Here is a 27,878-nt window from a genome sequence, read left to right on the forward strand (position 1 = left end):
TTTTTACATTTGTAGTAAATTTTTTTTTCCATAAAAACCACAATTTAGATGTGTAATATCATAAAATCCATTTTCTTTTACACTGAAAAAGAATTAGTGGAACATTATAGTGTATATCTGTAAAGTCCTGTAAAGGCACATTTAATCACTATAAACAAAGAATCTGATACTAAATAAATTTCATGGAATCTTTTAAAAACAAAAGTAACAAAAAGCCACTCAAGAAACTGTATGTGAAGTTGGTCTTAAATTGTGCTCGTCACAATTTTAACTGAATCAGTGCTGAAAAACAATATATTTGACTATAATTTGTCCAGCATGATCAATGAATCTCAAACCATTCTTCCTTGATGAAGGTGTGGCGTCTCCAAGCAGACGGGAAAATCAGTCACAATAAAAAGTACATGTAACAATTATTTTCTGTGAAATTCCAGTGGTGTTTGTTAGGAAACCTCAAATATCTGAGACAAAAAAATATAAAAAAAAAATAATACTTATAAAATGTTTAGTCCAATGAAAGTGCAGGAATGTCTTAAATTGAAAAGTTTAACTTATAAATGTTGAAGAAGTTCATTTGCTAACCTCTTTCCACCAGTGGATCTTAACCAACATTTAATTAATACCCCCGTCATGCATAGCCAGAATCGTGCAGGATGACGTCAGAATGATGAATCAGCCCACATACAAAGTGTCGGGTTTCAGTTCCAAAACGTTCTGACACCCATCTGCAAGGGTCCACATCATTGGTCAAAATCAGCCGGCGGCCCCGAGTGTGATGAACATGTTCAAAACTCTCCGGGCGCCATCAAGATGGGACAACTAACCGACGGCGGTCTGAGCGCCATCTGAGTGCAATTTACATATTCTGAAGGTGGCATAAACAGGATCCAAAACTGAGTGCATATGAGGGAACCTCGAGATGGCTCAGGCACGGCAAAGCCTGCCAGCATGATGTGCACATACCACTTATCCACTAATAATAGCTACTAATACTAATAAAACTAAGGTGGATTTCTTAATTTGACTTATTTATAAAATTTAAATTAGAAGCGTTGTAGGATCTTGCTGGTCGCCATGACGTAATTGCCCATAATTCCGCTGTCGTCCACGTTCCATGCACTTTATTTGGATTGGCTGGTGGTGACGCCATAGTTGGGGGTGGTGCTGCCGTTGGAGGAGTGTTGTTCTGCTTCCAGTCGTTTGTAGTTTGTGTGGAAAAAAAGGATGAAGCAGCAGATGAAGAAGGTGCACAGTCCCGCCATCACCAGCATCGGCACTGATGACACAAAAACGCAACTTTTAGTCATCACACAGAACTGAACAGAACAATAACCCCCCCAAAGTGTCTGTCCAGTGTCACTCCTCCAGCGCCCTGCCGTTAGTTATTTGTTGTTGTTAATCATGCAACTTATACATGTTCAATTTATGCAGAAGCTGACAGGAGCTCATACTACTGATTTCAATCAACTTGGTGTTAGGTCAAAGGTCATGGAAGATGGGTTGTGTAACAGAGTGGAATTTAAAATGTTTTTTTAATGGTTCTTTTCTGGCTGCTGATTGGCTGTAAGGCAACAGTTTGCATTTGAACAAAGTTAACGTCATTTTATAAAATTCTTTCTTACTGACGTATGAACTGTTCTAAAAACAGACAGAGACCGAAGGAATCCATAATGAACACTTAACGGTGAGTTGGTAACATCCGACACACTGACGGCAGGTACAAACACAGGCTCACGTCACGTGCTGCGATCATGTGACCTACCCTTCCAGCTCAGGACGGCACCTCCGCAGGTGGACAGAGGCGAATCGGCGAGGGGTGTGGTCAAAGCCTGGAGGAGGAGGATGTAGAGGACGGACTGAACCTGCCTGGAAACCACAAGAAAAACAAAAACAATCTGTGATCCTCCCTGGAACGGACGCAGTTTGAGTTCAGGACGAAAAACAAAGATAACAATTATTACAAAAGTCACAATTATATCCAATCAAAGCCAAGACGCGGCGCTATGACTGTTACCTTTGTTTAAATGATCAAATTAGTCAACTATCAGCATAAAATGTGAAATAATGAAGAAACACAAACATCAAGCAATAGAGTGAAAAACACCCCCCCCCCCCCAACTGTAGTTCACAGCTCCTTTGCATGGTTTTTGTTTTGAAAAGTCAGTGAAGAACCAGTTGGATATTTCACTAAACCCAGATCATGGATTAAGCACATAAGTTACCATGGTCACATAACACATATTTAGCACATGTATGCAGTTTATATTTTGAACATTGGTTAAAAATAATCCTAATGATAAATATTCAGAGTAACATTTAATATTTACTGCTCAAAAAAGGTTCAGTTTGCACTTTGGTCAGTAATTGGACTTTTTTTTATAATCTTTACTGCACATTCAGTCGGCCTATTACCTTTAAACTGGGCGTGTTACCTTCTTTACATATTTTGTGCTTTGTTTCCTCATAAGATTTCATTAGCAAAGCAGCGCTTCGTCAACATTTCAGCGTCACTAAATCTATTTGAAAAAAGTGTCACAAACTTAAAAAAAAAAAAAAAAAAAAAAAAAAAAAAAAAATGCAAACATATAGCAGAAAATATGAGTACAATAAATGACTAATAAAAAAGGTGTCACTAAAACTAAAAAATGCGAACATACAGCAGAAAATATGAGTACAATAAATTAATAATAAATAATGTGTCACTAAAAGCAAAAAATGCAAACATATCACAGAAAATATGAGTACAATAAATGAATAATAAAAAAGGTGTCACTAAAATTAAAAAATGCGAACACAAGGCAGAAAATATGAGTACAATAAATGAATAATAAATAATGTGTCACTAAAACCAAAAAATGCGAACACAAGGCAGAAATTATGAGTACAATAAATGAATAATAATAGTGTCACTAAAACCAAAAAAATGCGAACACAAGGCAGAAAATATGAGTACAATAAATGAATAATAAAAAATGTGTCACTAAAACTAAAAAATGCAAACATATCACAGAAAATATAAGTACAATAAATGAATAATAAAAATGTGTCACTAAAACTAAAAAAAAATGCCATTTATACTCAAGAACATGAGTACAAAACCAAACTACCCCAAAAAGTGTCATTAAAACTAAAAAACATAATGGTGACTTATACTCCAGGAAATACAACCCCAATTCCAACAAAGTTGGGACATTGTGTAAAATGTAAATAAAAACAGAATACAGTGATTTGCAAATCCTCTTTAACCTATATTCAATTGAATACACCACAAAGACAAGATATTTAATGTTCAAACTGATACATTTTTTGCTTTTGTGCAAATATTTGCTAATTTTTAAATGGATGCCTGCAACACATTTCAAAAACGTTGGGATGGGGCAACAAAACACTGGGAAACTTGATGAATGCGCAAAGAACACCTAATTGGAAACAGGTGAGTGTCATGATTGGGTATAAAAGGAGCATCCCCAAAAGGCTCAGCCGTTCACAAGCAAAGATGGGGCGAGGATCACCACTTTGTGAACAACTGCGTGAAAAAAATGGTCCAACAGTTTAAGAATGTTTCTCAATGTTTAATTGCAAGGACTTTAGGGATTCCATAATCTACAGTCCATAATATAATCACAAGATTCAGAGAATCTGGGGACCTATCTACATGTAAGCGGCAAGGCTGAAAACCAACACTGAATGCTCATGACCTTCAATCCCTCAGGTGGCACTGCATTAAAAACCGACATCATTGTGTAAAGGATCTTACCGCGTGGGCTCAAGAACACTTCAAGAAACTATTGTCAGTTAACACAGTTTGTCACTACATCTATAAATGCAAGTTAAAACTCTACCATGCAAAGCAAAAGCCATACATCAACAACATCCAGAAACACTACCGCCTTCTCTGGGTCCGAGCTCATTTGAAACGGACAGACGCAAAGTGGAAAAGTGTGCTGTGGTCTGATGAGTCCACATTTTAAATTGTTTTTGGGAATCATGTTCGTTGTGTCCTCCAGACAAAAGAGGAAACAGACCATCCAGACTGTTACCAGTGCAAAGTTCAAAAGCCAGCATCTGTGATGGTATGGGGGTGTGTTAGTGCCCATGGCATGGGGAACTTACACATCTGAATGCTGAAAGGTACATCCAGGTTTTGGAGCAACACATGCTGCCATCCAAGCAATGTCTTTTTCTGGGATGTCCCTGCTTATTTCAGCAAGACAATGCCAAGCCACATTCTGTATGTGTTACAACAGTGTGGCTTCGTAATAAAAGAGTGTGGGTACTAGACTGGCCTGCCTGCAGTCCAGACCTGTCGCCCATTGAAAATGTGTGGCACATTATGAAGCGCAAAATTTGACAACGGAGACCCCGGACTGTTGAACAACTGAAGTCGTACATCAAGCAAGAATGTGAAAGAATTTCACCTACAAAGCTTCAACAATTAGTGTCCTCAGTTCCCAAATGCTTATTGAGTGTTGTTAGAAGGAAAGGTGATGTAACACAGTGGTAAACATACCACTGTCCCAGCTTTTTTGAAACATGTTGCAGGCATCCATTTCAAAATGAGCAAATATTTGCACAAAAACAATAAAGTTTATCAGTTTAAACATTAAATATCTTATCTTTGTGGTGTATTCAACTGAATATAGGTTGAAGAGGATTTGCAAATCATTGTATTCTGTTTTTATTTACATTTCACACAACATCCCAACTTCATTGGAATTGGAGTTGTATGAGTATGAACACAAAAAAGAACACAAAAATAAGTAACTAACTTGAAAAATAGGTCACAAAAATTAAATAAAATGTGACATACTCCAGAAAATATTACCAGAAAGACAAAATAAAACAGTCACTTTAATTAAATAAAATATGACTAATACTCCAATATTAGTACAAAGAAAAGTGTGACTAAAATTAAAAAAATCCAAGCTATACTCCAGAAAATACAAGTACACGGGTATATCTTCAGTATTTCAGCATCACTACATTTGTGGTCGACCCTGCTTTGAATGCGTTTTTATCCGAATGGCCTGTACAGAGCTTCACCTACTCGCACTTCTTCAACGTCTCTTGGCCGACGTGAAACACTTTTAGCCAAGAAGCACGAATTTGGTCAAGCCCGACTTTTCCTATGATGCTGGATTACTTAATTCTGTCTTTGTTAAACAGCCATTACAGTAGAAACCAAAAGTTTACGTGTGTGAAGGACGGATGTCAGAGCAGATCTGACATTAAAATATCTACAAGACATCAAAACCACGTGACTGGAGGAGATAAAATGATCACATCTGAATATGGGGTTCAGAGAGGATCGTACCCTGACACAAAGATGAGTCCTGTCGAAGTGGCTTCTCCAACTGGATAGGAGCATTCCACAGAGAGCTCCATGGCAATCGCGTAAGTGGAGAATCCAAAAAACCCAAACAGAGCGCAAATGGTGGCAACGGCGACTTCCTGCTGCCGCATTAGAGAGACCTGACAGAGGAAAAACAGTCGGTCAAATTCTCATACAGCAGGTCTCAGGTCAAGGTTCAGGACGACTGGAAGACCTGGAAAACGTGTAGAAGCGTGACCTGGCTGAGGTTCTCACCACTGAAAAGGCGATGCACATCAGAGCACACAGGCCCAGGTTGATTTTGGTGACCTCAATGAACTTCTTAGTCTTGTCGACGTAGAGACCCAGTAAGGCGGCGCCGAGGATGCCAAAGACGATGAAGAGGGCGGCGCACAGTCCTGCAAAGTCCTGTCACGATGAGACAATGGTACGAGTTTTATTCACGACCTGTCAGGAGGATGCGTTTCAAAAATACACAGCAACATCAAAGCATCTCAAACCACTTGTGGAGCAGAATCCGCGTCAGGTCAGAGTCCGGTACTTTTGAAACAAAGACATTACAGGCCCTGCTCTGAGGACACGACACAGAAATGTCTGAACTCATGGTGCCGGTGTCTGAACACCATGCGGATTCTGCAGCAGAACCAGTTTGAGATGTTTATATGCACTGTTTTGCTGTAAATATTAACTGAAAGCTACAGTATGCAGGATTTAGTTCCATCTAGTGGTGATGTCACAGACTGCATTATGCTGTCACGACTTTGTTTCCACTGTTTTGGGGATGGCAATTCATGCTCCCTTTTCTTCTCTTGTGACGAGCAACATGTATGATCCCCTATTTCACAAAAACAAGGGTTCCCACACTTGTTAGCCTGAGCTAGCACAAAACACACAGCGTACAGGGCAGGACTATATGCTATATTCCATTTGGGTTAACAGACACTATAAAATCCGACACACTGTACCTTTAAATTTATTCATTGCCCTATAGAGCTCCAGTTAGCACGGCACTAAGTGCAGATGTCACATGATGCTGCGGTGTACTTACGTTGGTGTAACCACGAACGCACAGGATCTGCTCCAGGAGCGTGGAGAAGCAGGTGAAAGCAGCGATCCCTGACCCAAAACACAGCAGCAGGATGAGGTAGGCTTTGTTCTTCAGTAACTGCACACATAAGGACACAAAACAAGAGAGAAACAACAAAAACAGTGAAGCTACAAATAATTTTACACAGATAAATGACTCCATCCTCTCCGGGCTGTTCACACGATAACTCAAAAATAATCAACGCCATCACAGCATAAGTCTCCAAATGGAAAGAGACTATAATGAGAAGAAACTGGTTCAAGTTTGGTTAACTTTCATGCACCAGATTAACACAACTAGCAGTTTATGCTGCTTATATAATAATATACCATTCAGCTGTCTGCCAGATTAAAACTGTGACTAAGGTCACATTATAAAAGACACGTTATAAACAGAGATTTTGTTAACATTTGTTGTGAGGATGTCTGTGGAGTTTGGTTTAAAAACTAGTGCTACGACTCGATATGAATGTTTTTAAACATAAAAGTAAAACGTTCTGAAAATACTATCTTATAAGCAAAGCCATAATTTGAAATACTAGATAAAGTGAGGTTTAATACCAAAAACAATAATAATAATAATAACAACAACAACAACATAAAGCCAGACTGCATCCTGATTTGATAGTCAGACCTGTAAATGTTTAAAACAGGTATCTGTAGAATTATTTGCCTTTTCTATGTCTTTACCAGCTTGATCCCCTGTAAGAAGGGTTCGGAGGTGGAAAACTGAGCGCTGGCTGACGGCGGCGTGGGGGGTGCACTGCTCCGTAACCCCACTGTTGCTAGGAAACAGATGATGCATGCTGGGACTGCATATACAAGCACCTGGAGGAGGGTTGAGACACATGCAATGCGGTGATAAATACACGTTAGCACTTTAAATCAAAGCTAAATCATCGTGCGCTCAGCAGAGCTGCAGTTTTCCTGCTGTAGCGCTCAGTGTTAGATTTTACAATCCTACACTTCCCCGTGGGATTCGTCCTTTAACTAATGGACAGTTCACACAGACAGAGACAGGAGAAGAAGCTCACAGATACATGAACTAATAACCGTGTGCAATATATTTTATCTGCAGACTATTTGAAAAACTTTTGTTACACATTCAGTCAAAGACGGTTTTGAATAGTTTTTTCTGTATTTTTCCGTATTTTGCTCGACTCCCTGCTGCACCTCATGGCTGTGGAGTGAATTCAAACTCAACTTTTACACCAGATTTAATTCATTCACTATCAGAAGACACATGCAATCAGCCCTTTATGGCATTTACATGTTTTCACTGTTTTATGGAAGACAATGTTTATAACTCAAACACTGATAAAAAAAAAATGAATACAAATTCCTACAGATATAAAATACTCAGTTCAATATTCTACCACTCGATCAGACCGTTCAGACTCTGGTGGCTTTTTCATTTCAGTTAATCATTAAGAAATAGAAAATGCACAATGAGAGGCCATAACGGTATGGTAGAGTAGCACAGAGAAAGAAGATTAACTCTAGGCTCATTTTACAAAAATACTGAAAGGAACCAGCTGAAATGATTTGGGCATCTGGTAAGAATGCCCCCTGGGCACCTCCCTAGGGAGGTGTTCCAGGCCCCAGTGTGTGTGTGTGTGTGTGTGTGAGAGAAAAGTTTTCATACTTGCTCTATAAAGTTGAAGCGGAAACCTTTGTTTCTGCTTGTTTACTATACAGAATGTGTGGGTCAGAGGGGAGACTTGTTATTCATTAACCAGTTAGAGAATTCTGTTAAGTCTGATGTGGTCACCAGACCTCCTGTCCCACCTGATAAATACTGATCAATGTTACTGTAATTTGACAAAATAAATGGTAAAAGTCTTTTCAGGGTTCAGAGCAGACTATCACAGGAAACTTCAGGCTTTAACTCACCATGGTGGGGATTTGAGTGTACGTTGTTACCAGTTTAGGTGAGATGATATTTGCGAGCAGGATACCCAGAGGATTAGCTGAGAAGTAAAAAGAGAAGTACAACAGATGGCATCTGCTTAAAAACAGTTTATCTGGTTTCTAGACCAGAATAAGTGTCAGCACATTATTACTAGACTTTCTGTTCCTTATTTCAGATGGCAGGATCAGATTAAATATGTCTACTACAAAAGAGCATGTGTACACCCATGTACAACATCATTTAAAATATCAAACGGGTCATTATTCCATATAAAATAAACAAGCGGTTCCCAGGTCTTGATCTCAGATTTGCTTAATTTGCACATATTTTGTAGATTATGGCCCCGATATGAAAATCCAAAATATTAGGTTTGTATTCCTTCTGTCCAGAAGGATAAAAAGAAAAGGGGGCGTGTCACTTTTTTGCCCAGACATCTATTTTCTTGCCAACATTGACAAGAATAACAGATAATGCTTTGATTGATTCGGGGGGGGGGGGGGGGGTTAACCTGTACCCATTGTCATTTTTAAGCCCAATAAAGCTGTTTTTTTTTCCCCCACCACAAATCCATTTTCAGAGTCTCCTGCCCAACATAATTAGTCTTTACTGAAATGAAAGGAATGTATTTTTGAAAGTATTCTGTGATAACATCATTTTAAAGAAAGTTTGGCTTAAAGTGGTTGAGACTCCCAAAATGCCCTTTTTTTGAGGCCCTTGAAGGTCAGGTAGGAAAGGATTAATTTGTATGAAAATTTGGATTTCTTTCGATCTGGACTTCATCTACCTGTGGGCCAAAAATCATTTTCAAATCAGCATTCCTTCTTTTGAAAATATCACCTCAAATTTCAATATCAGACTGAAATCTGAGCCCAAGACCTGGAAGCCAGTTATTGATTTCACATGGAATGACCCAAACAGCATCACTGATCAATAACTGTGTCTAAGATGTCAACAGAGGGTTTTCTCTTATCAAAATCAAAATCAAACACTTTAGTAAGGTGATACTGAAAACGCACAGCTTAAAGTACAAACCCAAACTAACAAAAGTCAGCAGAAAAGTGCATACAATTTAATATGTAACTGCTAAATCAGTAACTCGAAAACCTTCAGCCGAGTTAAACAAACTATACGTGACTCACACATGGAGGCGATCATGTTGGCGATGGCACGCTGGTCATCGGGGAACCACAGTGCTGCCAGCTTGGTGGGGGTGAAGATCATCAGGGGCTGGGCCACAGCCCCAAAGGTCTGACCCAGCATTGTTACAGGGTACACAGCCCCAGGCACCTCCAGCACCACCCCAAGGACACGCAGCAGGGCTCCCAGCATGTTCAGCCAGGACCCCAAAATCAGCTACAAAGGGGTAAACAGAAACATTTATCCTGATTATAATCCTCCATCTCGACTTGAGGTGGTAACGAGTTGGGTAATTTGCATACACAGTGCACGCTGTCTTCAGCAGCGCTGGTGAAGGTGAAGCTACGATCTAAAGGACAAAATGGTGTCATGTAAAGTCCACGGAAACATAACTGTTACTTTGGGCGAGAAACAAAACTGCGAATAAAAGACCTACTTTCTCTTCTTCTTTTAATAAAACTTACATCAGCCCTGTTCAATATATGAGTAATAAATCTTTGAAGTATTACCTGTAATAATCTTCTCCCAATGGGCCGTTTTGTCCCCTCATTTCACCACAAAATCCTGATCTTATATTGGTTCATATGGCAATATCAAATAACAGACAAAAATATTTTTCCATGTTTTGGCAAATTCCTACAAATTCATCATCTTTTGTTCAAACCACCTTGAACTTACTTTCTTGGACATTCTTCGTACTTTTTTTACTCTGTCTGACCCTGTAATTCTACACATCATTCACATCCTGTTTCTCCTGTATTCCCTTCACTGCCCATTTGCCTCAAAGCCAAATGTCTTGCTGCTTTGTCAACCTGATCTTTAACTCTTACCAAATTATTCGCTCACACAATATCCTTGATAACCTCTTCCAGTTTTCAAACAAAGGCTAACATATTATTTTGCCCAAAAACTGGCTGTTAACACAAACAAACGTTCATACCTGAATGACCCATGAATGAGGCTGAAGGGTGATATGTACCGTTATCCGTAGGCCAAGCATGTCCAGCATCCAGGTGGTCCCAAAACTGAGCGGTATGGCCACCACCATGTAGACCATGGATAACCAGTTGATTTGGTCCAGACTGGTTTTCAGGAACTTGGCAGACTCATCTGCTACTGGTGCAAAGGATATCCATATCTAAGAGGGGGATAGATAAAGAGTTTGACCGATATACATTCTGGGGAAAATTGATAATTGTTCTCATTACATTCTGAGAAACTCACACTAAAATAGGAAGATACAGTTGTATGCAAAAGCCCAGGCCGGTACGTAAGGTTTAATTAGGTCAGCTAGGTAGGGATGTGCCAGTCCATGAATAATTTTATAGGTTAGTAGCAGAACCTGAAACTCTGATCTCACTGGGACAGGAAGCCAGTGAAGAGATGCCAAAATGGGTGTAATGTGGTCGAACTTTCTGCTTCGTGTCAAAAGTCTGGCTGCAGCATTCTGAACCAATTGGAGAGCCCTAATGCTAGACTGCGGTAAACCAGAAAATAGAACATTGCAGTAGTCCAATCTAGAAGAGATGAACGCATGGATCAGGGTCTCAGCATCAGCCATAGACAGGATGGGACAAATCTTCGCTATATTTTGCAGCTGGAAAAAAGCAGTCCTAGTAATATTTGTAATATGGAGGCCAAAGGACAACAAAGTATCAAAAATTACCCCAAGGTTCCTCACTTTGTCAGTGTGATGTATGACACACGAGCCTAGGCTGAGTGTTAACTGGTCAAATTGATGCCGATGTCTCACTGGACCAAGAACCATCATTTCAGTCTTATCAGAGTTTAAAAGTAGGAAGTTTCTAGGCATCCAACTTCTCACTGCTGCAAGGCAATCTAAGAATTTTATGTGAACGAGATTAAAAGCAGTTATTGGCATATATAACTGAGTATCATCTGCATAGCAGTGAAAGGTGATACCAAAACGCCGCAATATGTGCCCAAAACACAAAATTGGTTTGGTAAGCTCATTGACCCTTGACCTCCTTACACAGGTGAATCCAATCATGAGAAAGGGTATTTAAGGTGGCCATTTGCAAATGTTTCCCCTCTTTGCATCTTTTCTAATGAGTGGCAACATGGGGCCTCTAAACAACTCTCAAATAACCTGAAAACAAAGACTGTTCAACATCATGGTTTAGGGGCAGGATACAAAAAGCTATCTCAGATATTTCAGCTGTCAGTTTCCACTGTGAGGAACATAGTGAGGAAAAGGGAGACCACAGGCACAGTACTAGTTAAGGCCCGAAGTGGCAGGCCAAGAAAAATCTCAGATAAGCTGAAGCGAAGGATGGTGAGAACAGCCATAGTCAACCCACAGACCAGCTCCAAAGACCTACAACATGATCTTGCTGCAGATAGTGTCTCTGTGCATCGTTCAACTATACAGCGCACTTTGCACAAAGAGATGCTGTATGATGCTGTAATGCAGAAGAAGCCTTTTCTGCGTACACGCCACAAACAGAGTTGCTTGAGGTATGGTAAAGCACATTTGGTCAAGCCAGCTTCATTTTGGAATAAGGTGCTGTGGACTAATGAAACTAAAATTGAGTTATTTGGACATAACAAGGGGCGGTATGCATGGCTGAAAAAGAACACCGCATTCCAAGAAAAACACTTGCTACCTACGGTAAAATTTGGAGGTGGTTCCATCATGCTGTGAGGCTATGTGGCCAGTGCAGGTACTGGGAATGTTGTTAAAGTTGAAGGGGTCACATGGATTTCAGTCAATATCAACAGATTCTTGAGAACAATGTTCATGAATCAGTGACAAAGTTGAAGTTGCGCTGGGGCTGGATCTTTCAACAAGACGACCCTAAACACTGCTCAAAATCTACTAAGGCAGAGGAACAAGTACAACATTCTGGAATGGCCATCTCAGTCCCCAGACCTGAATATTATTGAAAATCTGTGGTGTGATTTTAAGTGGGCTGTCCATGCTCAGAAACCAACAAACCTGAGATGTTTTGTAAAGAAGAATGGTCCAAAATACCTTTAACCAGAATCCAGACTCTCATTGGAACCTATAGGAAGCGTTTAGAGGCTGTTATTTCTGCAAAAGGAGGATCTAGTAAATACTGATGTATATTTTCTGTTGGGGTGCCAAAATGTATGCACCTGCCTAATTTTGTTTAAATAATTATTGCACACTTTCTGTAAATCCTATAAACTTCATTTTACTTCTCAAATATCAGTGTGTTTGTCTGCTATATGATATACTCGTATTTAACTGAAATTGCTGATCCAAACAACCAATGATTTATAAAGGAAAATTATGGAAATCATTAGGGTGCCCAAACGTTTGCATTCAACTGTAAAAATGACTACAGAGAACTGCTGAAATTAATATTCAGTCCTGATGAAGTTCGATGCTCACAGATGTGGATCAGTTTTCAAATTTCACTGGGAATGTGTGTCTCACCAATTCAGCAGTTGTTAATGATAAAGACAACTTTGCTGGATGCCTCAAGAGATGTATGTAATTTTTTTGGACACAGTATCTGTCAGGATACCTCTGTAGAAAATGATACCTAGAATATCAGAAGTTTCATTATTATTATGCACTTTTTTCTTTCAGGAATTTTCAGACAATGCATCTTCAAAACTGACCATTTCAATTTAATATTTGTAGCTGATATTCACCTAAGAAGATTTGTAACTTATGAAATGGCAAATTACAAATAACTGACTGGACACAAGTATTGTGAAAATGTGAACTTGGTACAAAAATGGACAAACTAAGCACCAATTTTAGCATTATATAAAATTAAGGCATTCTGCGTATTAACTATTAAATCTTTAAGAACAGCTCATGTAAATCACATAGAGGATTCCAACAATGTATATAAATGTCTTTTTCAAATTATATACGAGTACAGTAACAGGAGAACGCTTGAGCACCCTTAAGATTTTACACATTTTTTTTAAATTGACAGAAAATTATTATTAATTATTAATTTATTTTTCTGAGTTTTCTTTAATGTTTGATTTTTTTTAAATTGCAAAATATTCCTCATTTGATCTCTTCAGGCACTCAAATATATGACTTTACAAAATATAGATGTTATTTATATGAATGAATGGCTCTATGAGAACAACAGACGGCGTTAATAAAAAGGAAGGAAATAGATCGTTTCTCTGAGTCAGACATAATCTGCAGTCTCATGACCCCAGATTACATGTGATTACGATCCACATACAACTCTCGCAAAGCAACGCAGCTCCAGCTCCTTCACATTCATGACTTATCAGTTCATCATACTGTAAGAGTCAGTGACACTCAGAAGGTTCAGGAAATACACCCTGAACCCTAAGTGGGACCAGAAACTCAACACAACGGCGACCCCTTCAGCCGTCATTTGCCACATTATGAATGATTCTGCCAGCTGAGCGTCTTTTGTGAGTGGGAACACCGGTTCTGTGGAAACAACAGCCGACACACAGAGGACGAGCCCCACGGGTGCTGGAAATGGGCGAGGGAGAAGCTGAGTTTGCATGACTGAGATGTCACGGCCAAGCTCGCCTCTGCAAAAACTCAGCTTTTTACAAACACCAACAATGTCACACAGGGACTGGTGCCCAAGTGTCAAAATGCAAAGGAGATACTTCAATTTGCAGCTGCTATTTATTTATTTTAATACCTTCAGACGGATATTAGAGAGACATGCATCGCAATATATTTTAATTTTTTCATTATTCTTATTGTATTATATGTATTTAGTACATTTTTATTGGCCATTGCTATTGATACAGTACTGCACAAAAACCACAAACTGTTATAAGTACACCATGCACTGTTAGTTACACTACCTAATAAAAGTAAGTCCCTTCGGCTGCTCCCTTGTTTGCATTTGGGGTCGCCACAGCAAATCCTAGGTGGATCTGCATGTTGAATTGGCACAAGTTTTATGCCGGATGCCCTTCCTGACGCAACTCCACATTACATGGAGAAATGTGGCAGGGGTGGGATTTGAACCCGGAACCTTCTGAACTGAAACCAAGCGCATTAACCACTTGGCCACCACCCCTGCAGGGTTACCTAATGTGGGTTCATAACCCTGACTACGTTTTGAGCTTGAAATCCATCAGATGCCTCCTGCACAGCTTTGACACCATGATGTTCCTCTTGAAACAATCATGGCAGTTTGTTTCCTGCATGCCGTATGAGAAAACGGAATGTGGAACCATATCAATAGCCACTTTGTTTAATACAAATGTCAAGTTGCCCAAAAAAACAAAACAAACAAAAAAAACAAACAAAAATGTTACTTTTTTCCTGGAGGATCATCCTCCAGGAAAAAACCTCCCCCCACCCCCAAGAATTTTGACACTCTCAGCCATCCCCCAATAAATCTGTATTGAAATCTGCCTGTTTTTTTTGGGGGGGGGAAATTTCCTTTTGTTTTTAAAGATATGTCCACAAATGCAGACAGTCAAACAGGGACAATCACGGTGTAACACAACACATTGTTCCCTTTTACAGCGCCTCAATTTCCTTTATTTTTAAAATATTGCACAAATCTGACAGTAGATGTTTTATTTATGTTTCAAATGGGTTTAATTTATTTGTATGAACTTTTCTCACATTGAAAAAAGCACCCAATCTTCTTCAGATCTCACCTGCTCAGGGCCTCCATACTCAAACGGTCACATCTTATGAGCATTTAAGAATCATACTCGATCACAACTTGTCATTCCAGCTGCATATTGAAATTCTTGTCTCAAAGTTGAAACTTAAATTAGGTTTTTCTTCTCCAGAAACAAACCCTGAAGGCAAGGGAGCACTTGATCCCTGCAACAGTTCTTCCTTTGTTGGACTATGGTGACCTGTTTCTTATGAATACATCTGATCAGTGCCTGAGGAAGTTGGATCCTGTACTTGTCTTGGAAACTCTGTTCATTGCTATGATTTGTACGCTGCCGCTTCTTTACCTGCTCTGTATTTTCGTGGATTTACTCATTGGATGATTTTTGGTCTATAAATCTGTCCTTGGTTTAATCATATATCATTGGCTTGATCATGTCTGTGTTCATACATAGTTCGGAACATAAGTCCTCATGGTCTGCACTCACGCAGTATTCTTGAAATGTTAGTTCCCAGAGTCAGAAATTAACTTGGCAAAAAACTTTTAACTACATCGCTATTTAAATCCATTTTTAAAACTAGAAGCACTCAGTGCAAACCTCCGCCAAGGCCATGGGGTCACTGACGCCATAACATCTACACGCCGTGGAATCATTGAACCTAAAAAAGTCTAACGATGTTTGCTCAGTAGTAAAAAAAGTTTCATCTGCTGTGACTGGATAGCATGTATCCTTAGTGCTTGGCATCACAGTTTATTGCAACTTGCACCTTTCCCAGAAGCTACTGTCATCTGAGCACTGATATTGATATTGCATGTGCTTATAGACAAAAACAAATGAGACAAAATTCAATTTGCTATTCAACTAAACTGCAAATATATGAATTTTTTAACATTTATGAAACACTTCTCTAAACAAGGCCATAGGGTCACTGACCCTAAAGAGATTCCCTCCTTGGCACAGTGATCTATTCAACAATTCAGTGTTACAACCAAAACTATGATACATACACTTTTCTTTCCTTTATATTTGACATCCTTAACCATGAAAACATACCACTAGAACTTGGAACCACTTTTATGTCTTTATTAGTTCAAAAGTTATTATATAAAAACGATTTTTCGGTAATGGCGGTTTTCTTCTGGATCTTGCTCCATAACATTTGAAGCTACATCAAATCTGATGACACCTTACTGAATCAGTACAGATTCAGCTACAATTTGGTGTTAGTTGTGCATCTCTAGCTTCATTTGTCACCTCACACTGACACATTTTCTATTTTCCCTATATTTTTGCATATTCTGGATCACCAGATCCGGAACCGATCATCACCAAACTTTGTTGTTTGATAGAACATTTGTCTATGTTACACCCTAATTTTTTTCAAGCCTTTCTGTCTTGTTTTTGTGGAGTTAGAAACTAGAATGTCAAAATTCCCCCTATCCCGCAATGGTGAAGAATCCTTTAAAAAATTCATGGATCCGGATCGTGATCCGGATCACCATTAAAATTTAATCACTTGTTTACAACCACTCCACAAAATTTCATCAAAATCCGTTCAAACAGACAAACAGATAGACAGACAAACAAAACAAACGCGACCGAAAACATAACCTCCTTGGCGGAGGTAAAAATCGAGACCAAAAAAAAAAAAAAAAAAAAGCACTCTTGGTCAGTGTAAATGCTTTCAGAGTTTTCTACTGGGCACCACAGTCTTGTTTGGAGGCGGGCGCTGTTCTGTTCTGAGAGTTTTTGGGATAATAGATTGAAAATGCAAAGTGACGATGCGGTGGAAAGTGGACATGTGTTGCGGTTTGCTTATGACCCGGACCACAAACATGTCGAGGCAGTTTTGGAGAACACAGCTACTCTGGTTAGCTGTGTAGGCTAACACTTACCGACACGGCGTCTCCCATTCGCCTCGTCTTCTCCACTGGGAAGTGAAAAAAAAACAACACTTGTCGCAACTGCTTGAAGTGATTGCAACCGAAAACAAAACAGTACACCATTTTTCCATGTGAAGTTATGCTGTGTATATATTGCACAACGGCACATCCCGTGGTACAACACAGGGTTCAACCGAGACTGCGGTGCCCTAAGACTTTAAGACTGTGCCCATTTTTAAACATCTTCATATTTTATTGTATATTAACTGGATGGTTGGTTGTCCAATCGGCTGCTCCCATTTTGTGTTCGGGGTCGCCATAGCAGATACAACCAGATCCGCATTGATATTTTGGCACAGGTTTTATGCCGGATGCCCTTCCTGACGCAACTCCAGTGTTAACTGGAGAAACACACACAGCCGCTGTTGTTCCAAAGAGGTCTCCCATCCAAGTACTAACCAGGTCCCGCACTGCTTAGCTTCTGAGATCTGACGGGATCAGACTTACACATATGTTTCTGTTTTTATTCTTTTATGATGTATGGTGTGTTTGTTTTTATTATGTTTGTTGTAATTATTGTTATGTTGCTCAATATATTAAATCTGTCTTCAGCTGCCTGTGATAAGGAATAGGAGGAGCAGAGTTCATGGAAGACCAAGCCCCTCCATGGGATGTACCATTGACAGATAGAGGAAGTGGCTCACATCAAGAAGACCTACCCGTGGCTAGAAAAGGCCGGCCTAAAGGACAACACAGAGGCTCTGATCATTTTTTTTTTTACATGCACATGCCCATTTATTAAATAAAGGTGTCTGCTGACATCGAGATAAGCAAAGTCTCACACAGAATTGCGTCAGGTGGGTTTCTCCACGCGACAAATACTCGAGGGGTTGATCTGCTCAAGAGATGCTTCCTTTAGCAACCTCTGGTCAAAATGCATGAATACAATAAAATAACCAAAACAATTAATACTTACAGAAAAAAGCAAGAGCAGCAAATTTAAGTTAGTGCTTGAGGCTGGACTTCACAAAGTGTTTCAGGGTCCTAATCTGAAAATAAAAACGCCACAAAAACCACAAGATGAAGAAACTTGATGATACTGCTTTAACTGTAAATACTGCACCAGTTCCTTCAATAAAATCCTTCAAAGCAAACCAAAGAAAGAGAGGATACATTCTCAATTCCCTTCAATTAAAACACGCCACTGTTTCCCTCTGCAGTTTTTTTTGTTTCGTTTTAAAGCAGTAGACTATAACTTAATTATACATCAGACTCTGGAACACGGTTTCAGCGCAGCCCAAGGATTCTTACTGATGACTAAAGAGTCAAAGACACCACGTGAGCGGCAGCTTGGTCCGTTCAAAACTCTCAAACAGCTTGACTTCTTTAATCTTACTTTGTTGGGAAACATTTCCCAGATTAAAAAATAAAATTGACATTCCAGAAGGTTGAGTTCGTGACTAAAGTAACAGTAAAAGGTTCCAACACAAAGAATAAAACAAAACCAGCTGTTGATCTGTTGGGAAACAAACAAACAAACCCCAAAACAATAATTCTGTATCAACCTTTTGGCACGTTGTTGATTTATGGTGGCACTTTGTAGTGTAAACAACAATTCTGGAATAATCAATTATTGAAATCAAAACAAAATGATAATTACACATCAGACAAATTAAGGGAAAAAAGGAAAAGAAATTTCTTTGTGGTTTTTACATTAAGTTTTTTTTCTTACTCATTTTTCCTATGAATTTTCTAGGTTTGTGATTGGTGAAAATATATAGTTGAAGTTTGGTCACCATGGCAGCACAAGAACAAGCCCTAAGAACCAGATCCATAGCAGCAGGAGTCTACCACAGACAACAGAACCCAAGTTACAGGCTGTGCAAATGTGCCCCAGAGACAATCCAGCACATAGTAGCAGGATGCAAGATGGGACAGCGTACACTGAGAGGCACAACCTAGAATGCCTTGATAGAGAGAGTGGTGTCAACTCAGAACATGGCGGCATTTTGGTTCCAACTGTGCTGAACTACTGAATGAACCTTTAATGTTTCAACATTTTTATAAATCATTTAACCACAAACAGCAATACATCCAGGTACAGGTGCAATCAAAATAAATATAAAAATACTTAAGCTATCAAATTTACAATTTATGATGATTTATTTAATTTTTTAAAAGCCTGATTTATGCAGCTGCAGCTCTGTAACTCCGTGTCATGCAATGACGTGCGTGACAGTTTCAAAGTTTTCCGTCTCTGGATTATGCTTTATTCTGGACTAATTTGACTCTCAACAAGGTTTTCTTTTTTTGTCAGGTGACTGTGAATATCTGGTTTATATGATGATGGTTTAGGTGAGTTTTACTGTACATGGGACTGAACAATAAATTTACCTTTCAAAGCTTTGGGGATGAAGTCGGCTTACATCCCACAAAGCTGACTTTATTTTCCCAAGTTTTTCTTCTGTTCAGATCTGAAGGGAATCTGTACATCTTGAACCTTTGCTGTGTCTATTTGTGCCTCCAAATGCACAGCAACCTATCATTTTCGGTGAATAAATAAAAGTTGTATGTATGTATGTAAACTTTTGACACAACTGTACTTACAAGGGCAGAAAATGTCAGTGTGTTATGTCTTGCTGTTTAATTGCTGGAAGCATTTATCTCTGACGTGACAATTTGCCGGTTGTGGATCACTGAAGCAGCAGCCTCGTGTCAGTACTTGTGAGCCATGTGTACTTTGGGGGTCATCTCAACATCACGAATGGGCATGAATGTGGGGGTTTTGACTTTTTAATTCAGGAGAAATCTCACCTCTACACATTTAAAATCCTCCTTTGCTCTAACAATATAAGGTGCGAAATGATAGCAAGTTGGGGCATCTTGTGCTATCCTGACCCACTTCATTGAGTTAAAAGCTTAGGGGGAGATGTCAAAAGCCAAGAATGTTTATTACCACAGATTTTATTTTATCTTCATGTATTTATTATTTAAAAACAGTTCATTTTTTGCTTGTAAAAACGTATAACAGTGCCTTTCGAAATTAAGTAAATTCTCACTTAATAAGTATAATTTATATCATTTTGTGTTCAAAACACACATTCTCGGGCACAGTGTGTATCATGCTGCATTACAAGGGCTCCAGCCAAATGCCAGGAATGCCCCCAAAGTGATACAGAGTGTCGTGATCCAGAACCGAACAGAGGGATCCATTTCCGGCAAATATTTGCACCACACATAATGTGGCTTCACACTTTAAGTAGAAGGGCTACCCCATCCCGACTTCTTCATCTAGATAACATCCAAATACCCAATACAACAAAACACAATAAAGGATATTCAGTTGCATTATGGCTCCGTATAGCGGGACTTTCAAAAAAGTGATCCAGAACTGGGCAAATGACTGTAGTGATTATATCACAAGGCACAGTGAAGGTTTGTTTTTATCATCTTATTTTCTTTTTTAATCTTTCTAATAATATATGTGAAATACCAAGTGTTCCAATACTTTTGGAGGGCACTGTATCTTAAGCTGATGAGTGCAAAATGAGTGTGGTATTATTACTGTTTTGTTTAAGAATGTTTAATTTTCACTATCGCTGCACTTTTAGTGAAATCATAGTCATATTGTATAGCATATTGATATGACAATATTGCCATGTGATAATTCAACCATATTGTAGGCAAAAAAAGAAATATCGTCCAGTTCAAGTTTGCCGACGGCACCGCAATGTTGAAAGAAACTCTTCGACGACGTCATTTGAACTAGCCAATCAGCGAGGAGATCCGGTCAAATATCTAGGTGCGTGTTTGCCGTATCCGGCAAAATATAACCTGCTAAAGTAAATAAGTGAATCATATTAATCATATTTGGAGTCAGTCTGGATCAGTCTGCTACATTTCGTTACTTTAACCCCTCAATTTCGTATTTTAGTGTAGCCGATCTCCGAGGACAAATTTTTGTTTTGCGTATGTTACTTTTCTTGCCAAACCGAATCGAAGTCACGAAAACAAAAATCTGTATTGATGCGATACTCACGGTGGCGTTTGAGCAGTTTAACAGACACAGCAACAGCAGAACGAACCACCTCCGCTTGTACACTTTAAAAAACAGCAGATTTTCCAGGTTTCGGTTCGGTTTTCTCGGTTCAACCGGTGATGAAACTTCACTGTCACTCTCCATTATTTATTTAAGGTAGCAGCTACCGCCGCATAATAATTAAAAAAAAGAAAGCGAAACCTACAAACTATAAAGCCCATCTTCTTTTGTATTATAAAGTCAGTCTGTCCCGCAACAAAAGACAGAAAAAGTTGACAAACATTGCCGGAGTTGCGGTAACGTCGCCTGATTCCTCCGGCTTCCTGGTAGCAACTGGATGAAAAGTTCGTGGTGACAACGAGCGCTAGAGTAACAAAGATCGTCTGCAAGACAAATGATGCTCTCGGTCACATATACGATCGCTCTAATTTAAAGAGACACCCCCCAAATAAGAGTTTGACATAAAGTCACGCGAGCTTAAACAAATCTAGTTTTTGTTGGTCATGAACTTTTTATGTTTGTTTGTATAATCTACCCAAATAACAACAACAACAACAACAATAATAATAATAATAATAATAATAATAATAATAATAAATTCAGACATTGCTGGTGTGAAATTCTCCAAGTTGGACATCTGCGTCAGTGGTCAATGTGATCTGTAACAACACAGCAGCCATATCTGACAAGGTGAAAATTGTTTTATGTAAATCAAATATTGATTTCAATAAATCATGTACTTAAAATCCCACTTGTGGCCATTGTTGTTGTCATCGTGGCAATCCCTCATGGTGAAGAGGATCCTCTTTTGATTGATTCTCCAACGGGATATGTAAGTGTTGGGCCTTCATGGTTACCATAGTGGCCATGGGGGACACATGAGGCCCCAACCATAGTTCACCCCAACAAGCAATGCCCTACTTGATCCATTACCAGGTGTCATGACAAGGACAAGGGGTTGGATTCTGACACCCACACATCTGCTGGCAGCCTATTAGCCCATGTTTGCAGCCCAACAACACCTATTTTTTTTCCTGTTATATTGCTCTAACTCCTCCCCACATAATCCTAATACCGGCAGGTCATTTTTACAAGTGACAACTTCCAATTGCCTTAGAATCTCACTAACAAATATGAACTCTCCTACTAGGTGAAAACCACGTCAAATATGGCACCTCATCTTGCTGTGATTATGACATTACGCCCTCTGTCTCGATAGCATTCACCACATCCACAGCACCACAGAACCGTCTTGGTTCCTGGATGGCACACACCCAGACAAACCATTCACACTTCTCAAAATGAACCTTCTCAAGAAACCTTCTCCATGTTCTTGGTCTTCTCTAGCTACTGTGGTCCTCAACACCAGTGCTATAGAGAAACGCACCGCATGGCCAAAATGTGGAAGCTGATGCTCCCTCACAATGCAAGTAATACGCCTCATCTCAGTTTTCCTAAGGAACCAGCTCATTTGATATAAGTCATTCCAGAAGTACCCAAAGATGCTCCGAACAGACTGGTACCAAGGACATCCAGCTGTCACCACAAATCATCAAGAGTACGGGAACTCATTAAAAGTCTGAATCTTAGTCTTGGACCAGGACAATGGCAAACCTAAATGATCTGACTCTTCACTCAGCTTCTCAAATGAAAAGTAAGTCCCTTCAGCTGCTCCCTTGTTTGCACTCGGGGTCACCACAGCAGATCCAAGGTGGATCTGCATGTTGATTTGGCACAAGTTTTATGACAGATGCCCTTCCTGACACAACTCCACATTACAACCCCAATTCCAATGAAGTTGGATGCCTGCAACACGTTTCAAAAAAGCTGGGACAGTGGTATGTTTACCACTGTGTTACATCACCTTTCCTTCTAACAACAATCAATAAGCGTTTGGGAACTGAAGACACTAATTGTTGAAGCTTTGTAGGTGGAATTCTTTCCCATTCTTGCTTGATGTACGACTTCAGTTCAACAGTCTGGGGTCTCCATTGTCATATTTTGCACTTCATAGTGCACCACACATTTTCAATGACAGCAGCATTTCTGGATGTTGTTGATGTACAGTAGTGTTCAGAATAATAGTAGTGCTATGTGACTAAAAAGATTAATCCAGGTTTTGAGTATATTTTTTATTGTTACATGGGAAACAAGGTACCAGTAGATTCAGTAGATTCTCACAAATCCAACAAGACCAAGCCTTCATGATGTGCACACCCTTAAGGCTATGAAATTGGGCTATTAGTAAAAAAAGTAGAAAAGGGGGTGTTCACAATAATAGTAGTGTGGCATTCAGTCAGTGAGTTCGTCAATTTTGGGGAACAAACAGGTGTGAATCAGGTGTCTCCTATGTAAGGTTGAAGCCAGCACCTGTTGAACATGCTTTTCTCTTAGAAAGCCTGAGGAAAATGGGACGTTCAAGACATTGTTCAGAAGAACAGCGTAGTTTGATTAAAAAGTTGATTGGACAGGGGAAACTTATACGCAGGTGCAAAAAATTATAAGCTGTTCATCTACAATGATCTCCAATGCTTTAAAATGGACAAAAAAAACAAAACAAAACAGAGATGCATGAAAGAAAACAGAAAACAACAATCAAAATGGATAGAATAACCAGAATGGCAAAGGCTCACCCACTGATCAGCTCCAGGATGGACAAAGACAGTCTGGAGTTACCTGTAAGTGCTGTGACAGTTAGAAGATGCCTGTGTCAAGCTAATTTATTTGCAAGAATCCCCCGCAAAGTCCCTCTGTTAAATAAAAGACGTGCAGAAGAGGTTACAATTTGCCAAAGAACACATCAACTGGCCTAAAGAGAAATGGAGGAATATTTTGTGGACTGATGAGCGTAAAATTGTTCTTTTTGGGTCCAAGGGCTGCAGACAGTTTGTGAGACGACCCCCAAACTCTGAATTCAAGCCACAGTTCACAGTGAAGACAGTGAAGCATGGTGGTACAAGCATCATGATATGGGCATGTTTCTCCTACTATGGTGTTCGCATACCAGGTATCATGGATCAGTTTGGATATGTCAAAATACTTGAAGAGGTCATGTTGCCTTATGCTGAAGAGGACATACCCTTGAAATGGGTGTTTCAACAAGACAATGACCCCAAGCACACTAGTAAATGGGCAAAATCTTGGTTCCAAACCAACAAAATGAATGCCTCGCAGATGTGAAGAAATCATGAAAAACTGTGGTTATACAACTAAATACTAGTTTAGTGATTCACAGGATTGCTAAAAAAGCAGTTTGAACATAATAGTTTTGAGTTTGTAGCGTCAACAGCAGATGCTACTATTTTTGTGAACACCCCCTTTTCTACTTTTTTTTTACTAATAGCCCATTTCATAGCCTTAAGAGTGTGCATATCATGAATGCTTGACCTTGTTGGATTTGTGAGAATCTATTGAATCTACTGGTACCTTGTTTCCCATGTAACAATAAGAAATATACTCAAAACCTGGATTAATCTTTTTAGTCACATAGCACTACTATTATTCTGAACACTACTGTATGGTTTTCACTTTGCATGGTAGAGTTTTAACTTGCACTTGTAGATGTAGCAACAAATTGTGTTAACTGACAATGGTTTTCCGAAGAGTTCCTGAGCCCACGCAGTAAGATCCTTTACACAATGATGTTTTTAATGCATTGTCGCCTGAGGGATCAAAGGTCACAGGCATTCAGTGTTGGTTTTCAGCCTTGCCGCTTACATGTAGAAAGTTGTCCAGATTCTCAGAATTTTCTGATTATATTATGGACTGTAGATGATGGAATCCCTAAATTCCTTGCAATTGAACATTGAGAAACATTGTTCTTAAACTGTTGGACTATTTTTTCATGCAGTTGTTCACAAAGTGGTGATTCTCACTGCTTCTTTGCTTGTGAATGGCTGAGACTTTTGGGGATGCTCCTTTTATACCCAATCATGACACTCACCTGTTTCCAATTAACCTGTTCACCTGTGGAATGTTCCAAACAGGTGATGTAACACAGTGGTAAACATACCACTGTCCCAACTTTTTTTTGAGACGTGTTGCAGGCATCCATTTGAAAATGAGCAATTATTTGCACAAAAACAATAAAGTTTATCAGTTTGAACATTAAATATCTTGTCTTTGTGGTGTATTCAATTGAATATAAGTTGAAGAGGATTTGCAAGTCATTGTATTCTGTTTTTATTTACATTTTACCTAAATTGGAAGTGGAGTTGTACATTAAATGTGGCTGAGGTGGGGTTTGACTCATCTGTGTGATGGTCCAACCCAGATGCCTTTGAGCCCCAAGAAGTAGACACCTCTCCTCAACAATGTTTAATATAAGGTTTATATTAGCAGTAAAGATTAAAGTGGCATTTGTGAAATTTACTCTTTACTGTTGTGCTTGATAATGACTTCCCAAAGTAATCCCTTGCTCATGTTGTTATATCAGCTATTGATGAATGGCAGGTCTTGATGCAGTGCTGCCTGAGGGATGTGCAAAGGTTAGCATGTTTGCACATTCAAATAACTTTTGATGTGTTGCGCCTCCACAAGGCATTCCTCTGTACATACACAATAATGGAGATAAAGGGCATAAAATATATTTTAGCAAGAACACAGTTGTGAGAGAAAGTATTTATTATTTAGCTTCTCTAATTTTTCATGTTGATTTGGCACAAGCTTTACACCTGATGCCATTCCAAATGTGCAACAGCTGTCGAACGAAACATGTTTTTATTTTTGTTTCAGGACACATTGCCTTAAAGTCTATGGGGTATTTTTGGCTCCACACTTCAATATCTACATTCTGTGCACTATGCAAGGTTGGACAAACTCTCAAAACTGACCACCATTTCTGGAAGGGCACTGCTTGAAACTGGATTTAGAGAGATGTTCTAAGGAAGTGCTTCTCAAACTATTTCAGACCAAGGACCACTTAAAAAAAAAAAATAAAATAAAAAAATCAATCAATCTTGCAGACACCTAACTCCTCAAATATCCAAAACAATAATCACTCATCTTCAGCTGTTTATCTGGATCTGGCAGTGGGGCCAAAACAATAATAATTTACATTCTTATTAATGAAAATAATACATAATACTATCTATTAGACTCTGGGGACATTATTAAACAGTTTGACACTTTTCAGTTAGAATAAAATTTAAACTTAAAATGTGATATTTTATCTCATGGCCCACCAGTGGTCCGCAGACCACACATTCAGAAGCACTGCTTTACGGCGACGTCTCCCCTGCCAAGCAACCTTGCAAATAGCTTTCTCTTAAATGGTTTTGGGTTAGGATAAAGCTTTAATTTCTCTGAAATGCATAGAACAGTCTGGAAAATCTAACAATACTTCTGGACCCATGCAACAGTTTGTGCACTTCCAGAAGTCATGCAGTTGCATAATTTTGATATGGTCTGGTTCCAAATCCGGAATTTTCCACTTTCACATCAACTGAATAATCTCACACCTTTAAGCATCTTGAACTGTGTTTGTATGCATGTGCCTTATCAATGAAGACTGAATGACTGATTATATGAACTAAATACATCAACAGTTTAAGCTGGAATGAAAGCACTCATTCAGATTTTACATTATTAACGTTTCAAATCGATTTATATTTTAGATTATTGATTTTGCGCCTTTTAGTTCATCCCAATCAATAATTAATGACGAACATTAATGGAGCTCGTCTGCACTCAGTCACCCCACTTCCCCCCTCCCACACAGACTTTCTGTGCGCATGCGCAGCTCCTCTCCAAGCGTGGTACTTCGGCTTCTTCCGTGGCCGCTCGGTCATTTTCGCCTCTTTGTTTACTGTTAGTGGATTTAACTCGGATTCAACCCAATATCCAGCGGATTGGGCTGTTCCCAAGCAGGTTAGTTGGTCAAACTACGCTCGTCCTTTGCATGTGTTCGCCTGTGGCCGGGTTACGGCTCTGGTTTGGTCCCCCTTCCTCCTTATTTTTCGCGTGTCTCCGTCCGCTGGGTGCTACGGGGCATGTTGTCTCACCGCTCCGTGTGCTGGTGGATGGCGGCGCCGGGCCCTGCAGTTGGACGCCGGAGTTGGTTTTAAGGTTAAAGTGTGTGTGGTAAAGCCGGTTTTAGCCCCGGCCGCGACGTGCTGGGTTTGTCCTGGCCGAGACGAGGCTCGGGGCGGCCGCCTGTATCCTCATGTCGAGTCGCTGCTCCTCCTGTGAGCTGGAATGTTCCTTCTTGGTCCACCATGAGGCTCAGCTCTTCTCCTGCTGTCCAAAGTTCACAAGGGGAAGGACCAGGCTGGGTTCCTTCCACACATGGTGTGGTTGGTGGATGTGGCTCCTCTGCAGGCTGACATTGTGCAGAGAACAGCTAATACATAAATCCTGAATACACTTCAGTTTTTTAGATGATGGACAACATGTGTCCAACTTTTTCATACCATGGTTTCTGCAGCCTGGTTGGAATTCTTTGAGCATTCACTGTTTAAGAAGGAAAGCTTTGAAAAGCTTTGCTTCCCAAACACCAGGGTATATGGTCTATGCACTAGAGCCGATCGATATCATCGGTCGATGTGATCCTTTCATCAAGGTATCAGTGTCTTACTTTTGCAGAGGTGAAAACTTTTGTTTTACTGAATAAACACTCTTTTGGCTCTTGGAAGTGGTGTAATTACATAGTTTGTCCAACAGAAGACGATCCAGCAGTATTGTTTATAATGCTGTCTGGCATGGCTGGGATCCCAACACCCCTTGGTAGCTATGAGAGAGAGCGGCAAAGCGAGCAGTTGCCATTCATTTTCCATCGGATTCAGATTCTTTATTGTCATTGTAACACGTACAACAAACAGTAAGGTGCAACCCTTTCAGTGCAAATGTAAACCACACACAGTGGGCATTTTACAGTGACAAGTGGCCGCTATGCTGCCAGCT

The 27,878-nt window shown here is 39.6% G+C and overlaps 2 protein-coding genes across 2 annotated transcripts in view; one reads left to right on the forward strand and one right to left on the reverse strand.

The window, feature by feature from the left end:
• slc49a3 (solute carrier family 49 member 3) lies at positions 1–27,733 on the reverse strand. Its single transcript, XM_034182200.1, has 11 exons — positions 27,722–27,733; positions 20,979–21,125; positions 10,447–10,605; positions 9,470–9,683; positions 8,312–8,388; positions 7,109–7,246; positions 6,381–6,497; positions 5,588–5,740; positions 5,315–5,472; positions 1,763–1,866; positions 1–1,276 (listed from the first exon to the last, which is right to left on the reverse strand). Exons 2-11 carry the CDS (start codon positions 21,120–21,122, stop codon positions 1,122–1,124), a joined length of 1,419 nt encoding a protein of 472 aa, XP_034038091.1. The 5' UTR covers positions 21,123–21,125; positions 27,722–27,733; the 3' UTR covers positions 1–1,121.
• The window catches only part of LOC117520869 (polycomb group RING finger protein 3), a 115,047-nt gene continuing 113,855 nt past the window's right edge, over positions 26,687–27,878 (forward strand). The window contains exon 1 of the mRNA XM_034182201.1: positions 26,687–26,846. The gene's annotated coding sequence lies outside the window, so the exon portion shown is untranslated. The remainder of the gene's footprint in view (positions 26,847–27,878) is intronic.

The sequence above is a fragment of the Thalassophryne amazonica genome, chromosome 11, assembly GCF_902500255.1.
Source record: "Thalassophryne amazonica chromosome 11, fThaAma1.1, whole genome shotgun sequence".
Taxonomy (NCBI): Eukaryota; Metazoa; Chordata; class Actinopteri; order Batrachoidiformes; family Batrachoididae; genus Thalassophryne; species Thalassophryne amazonica.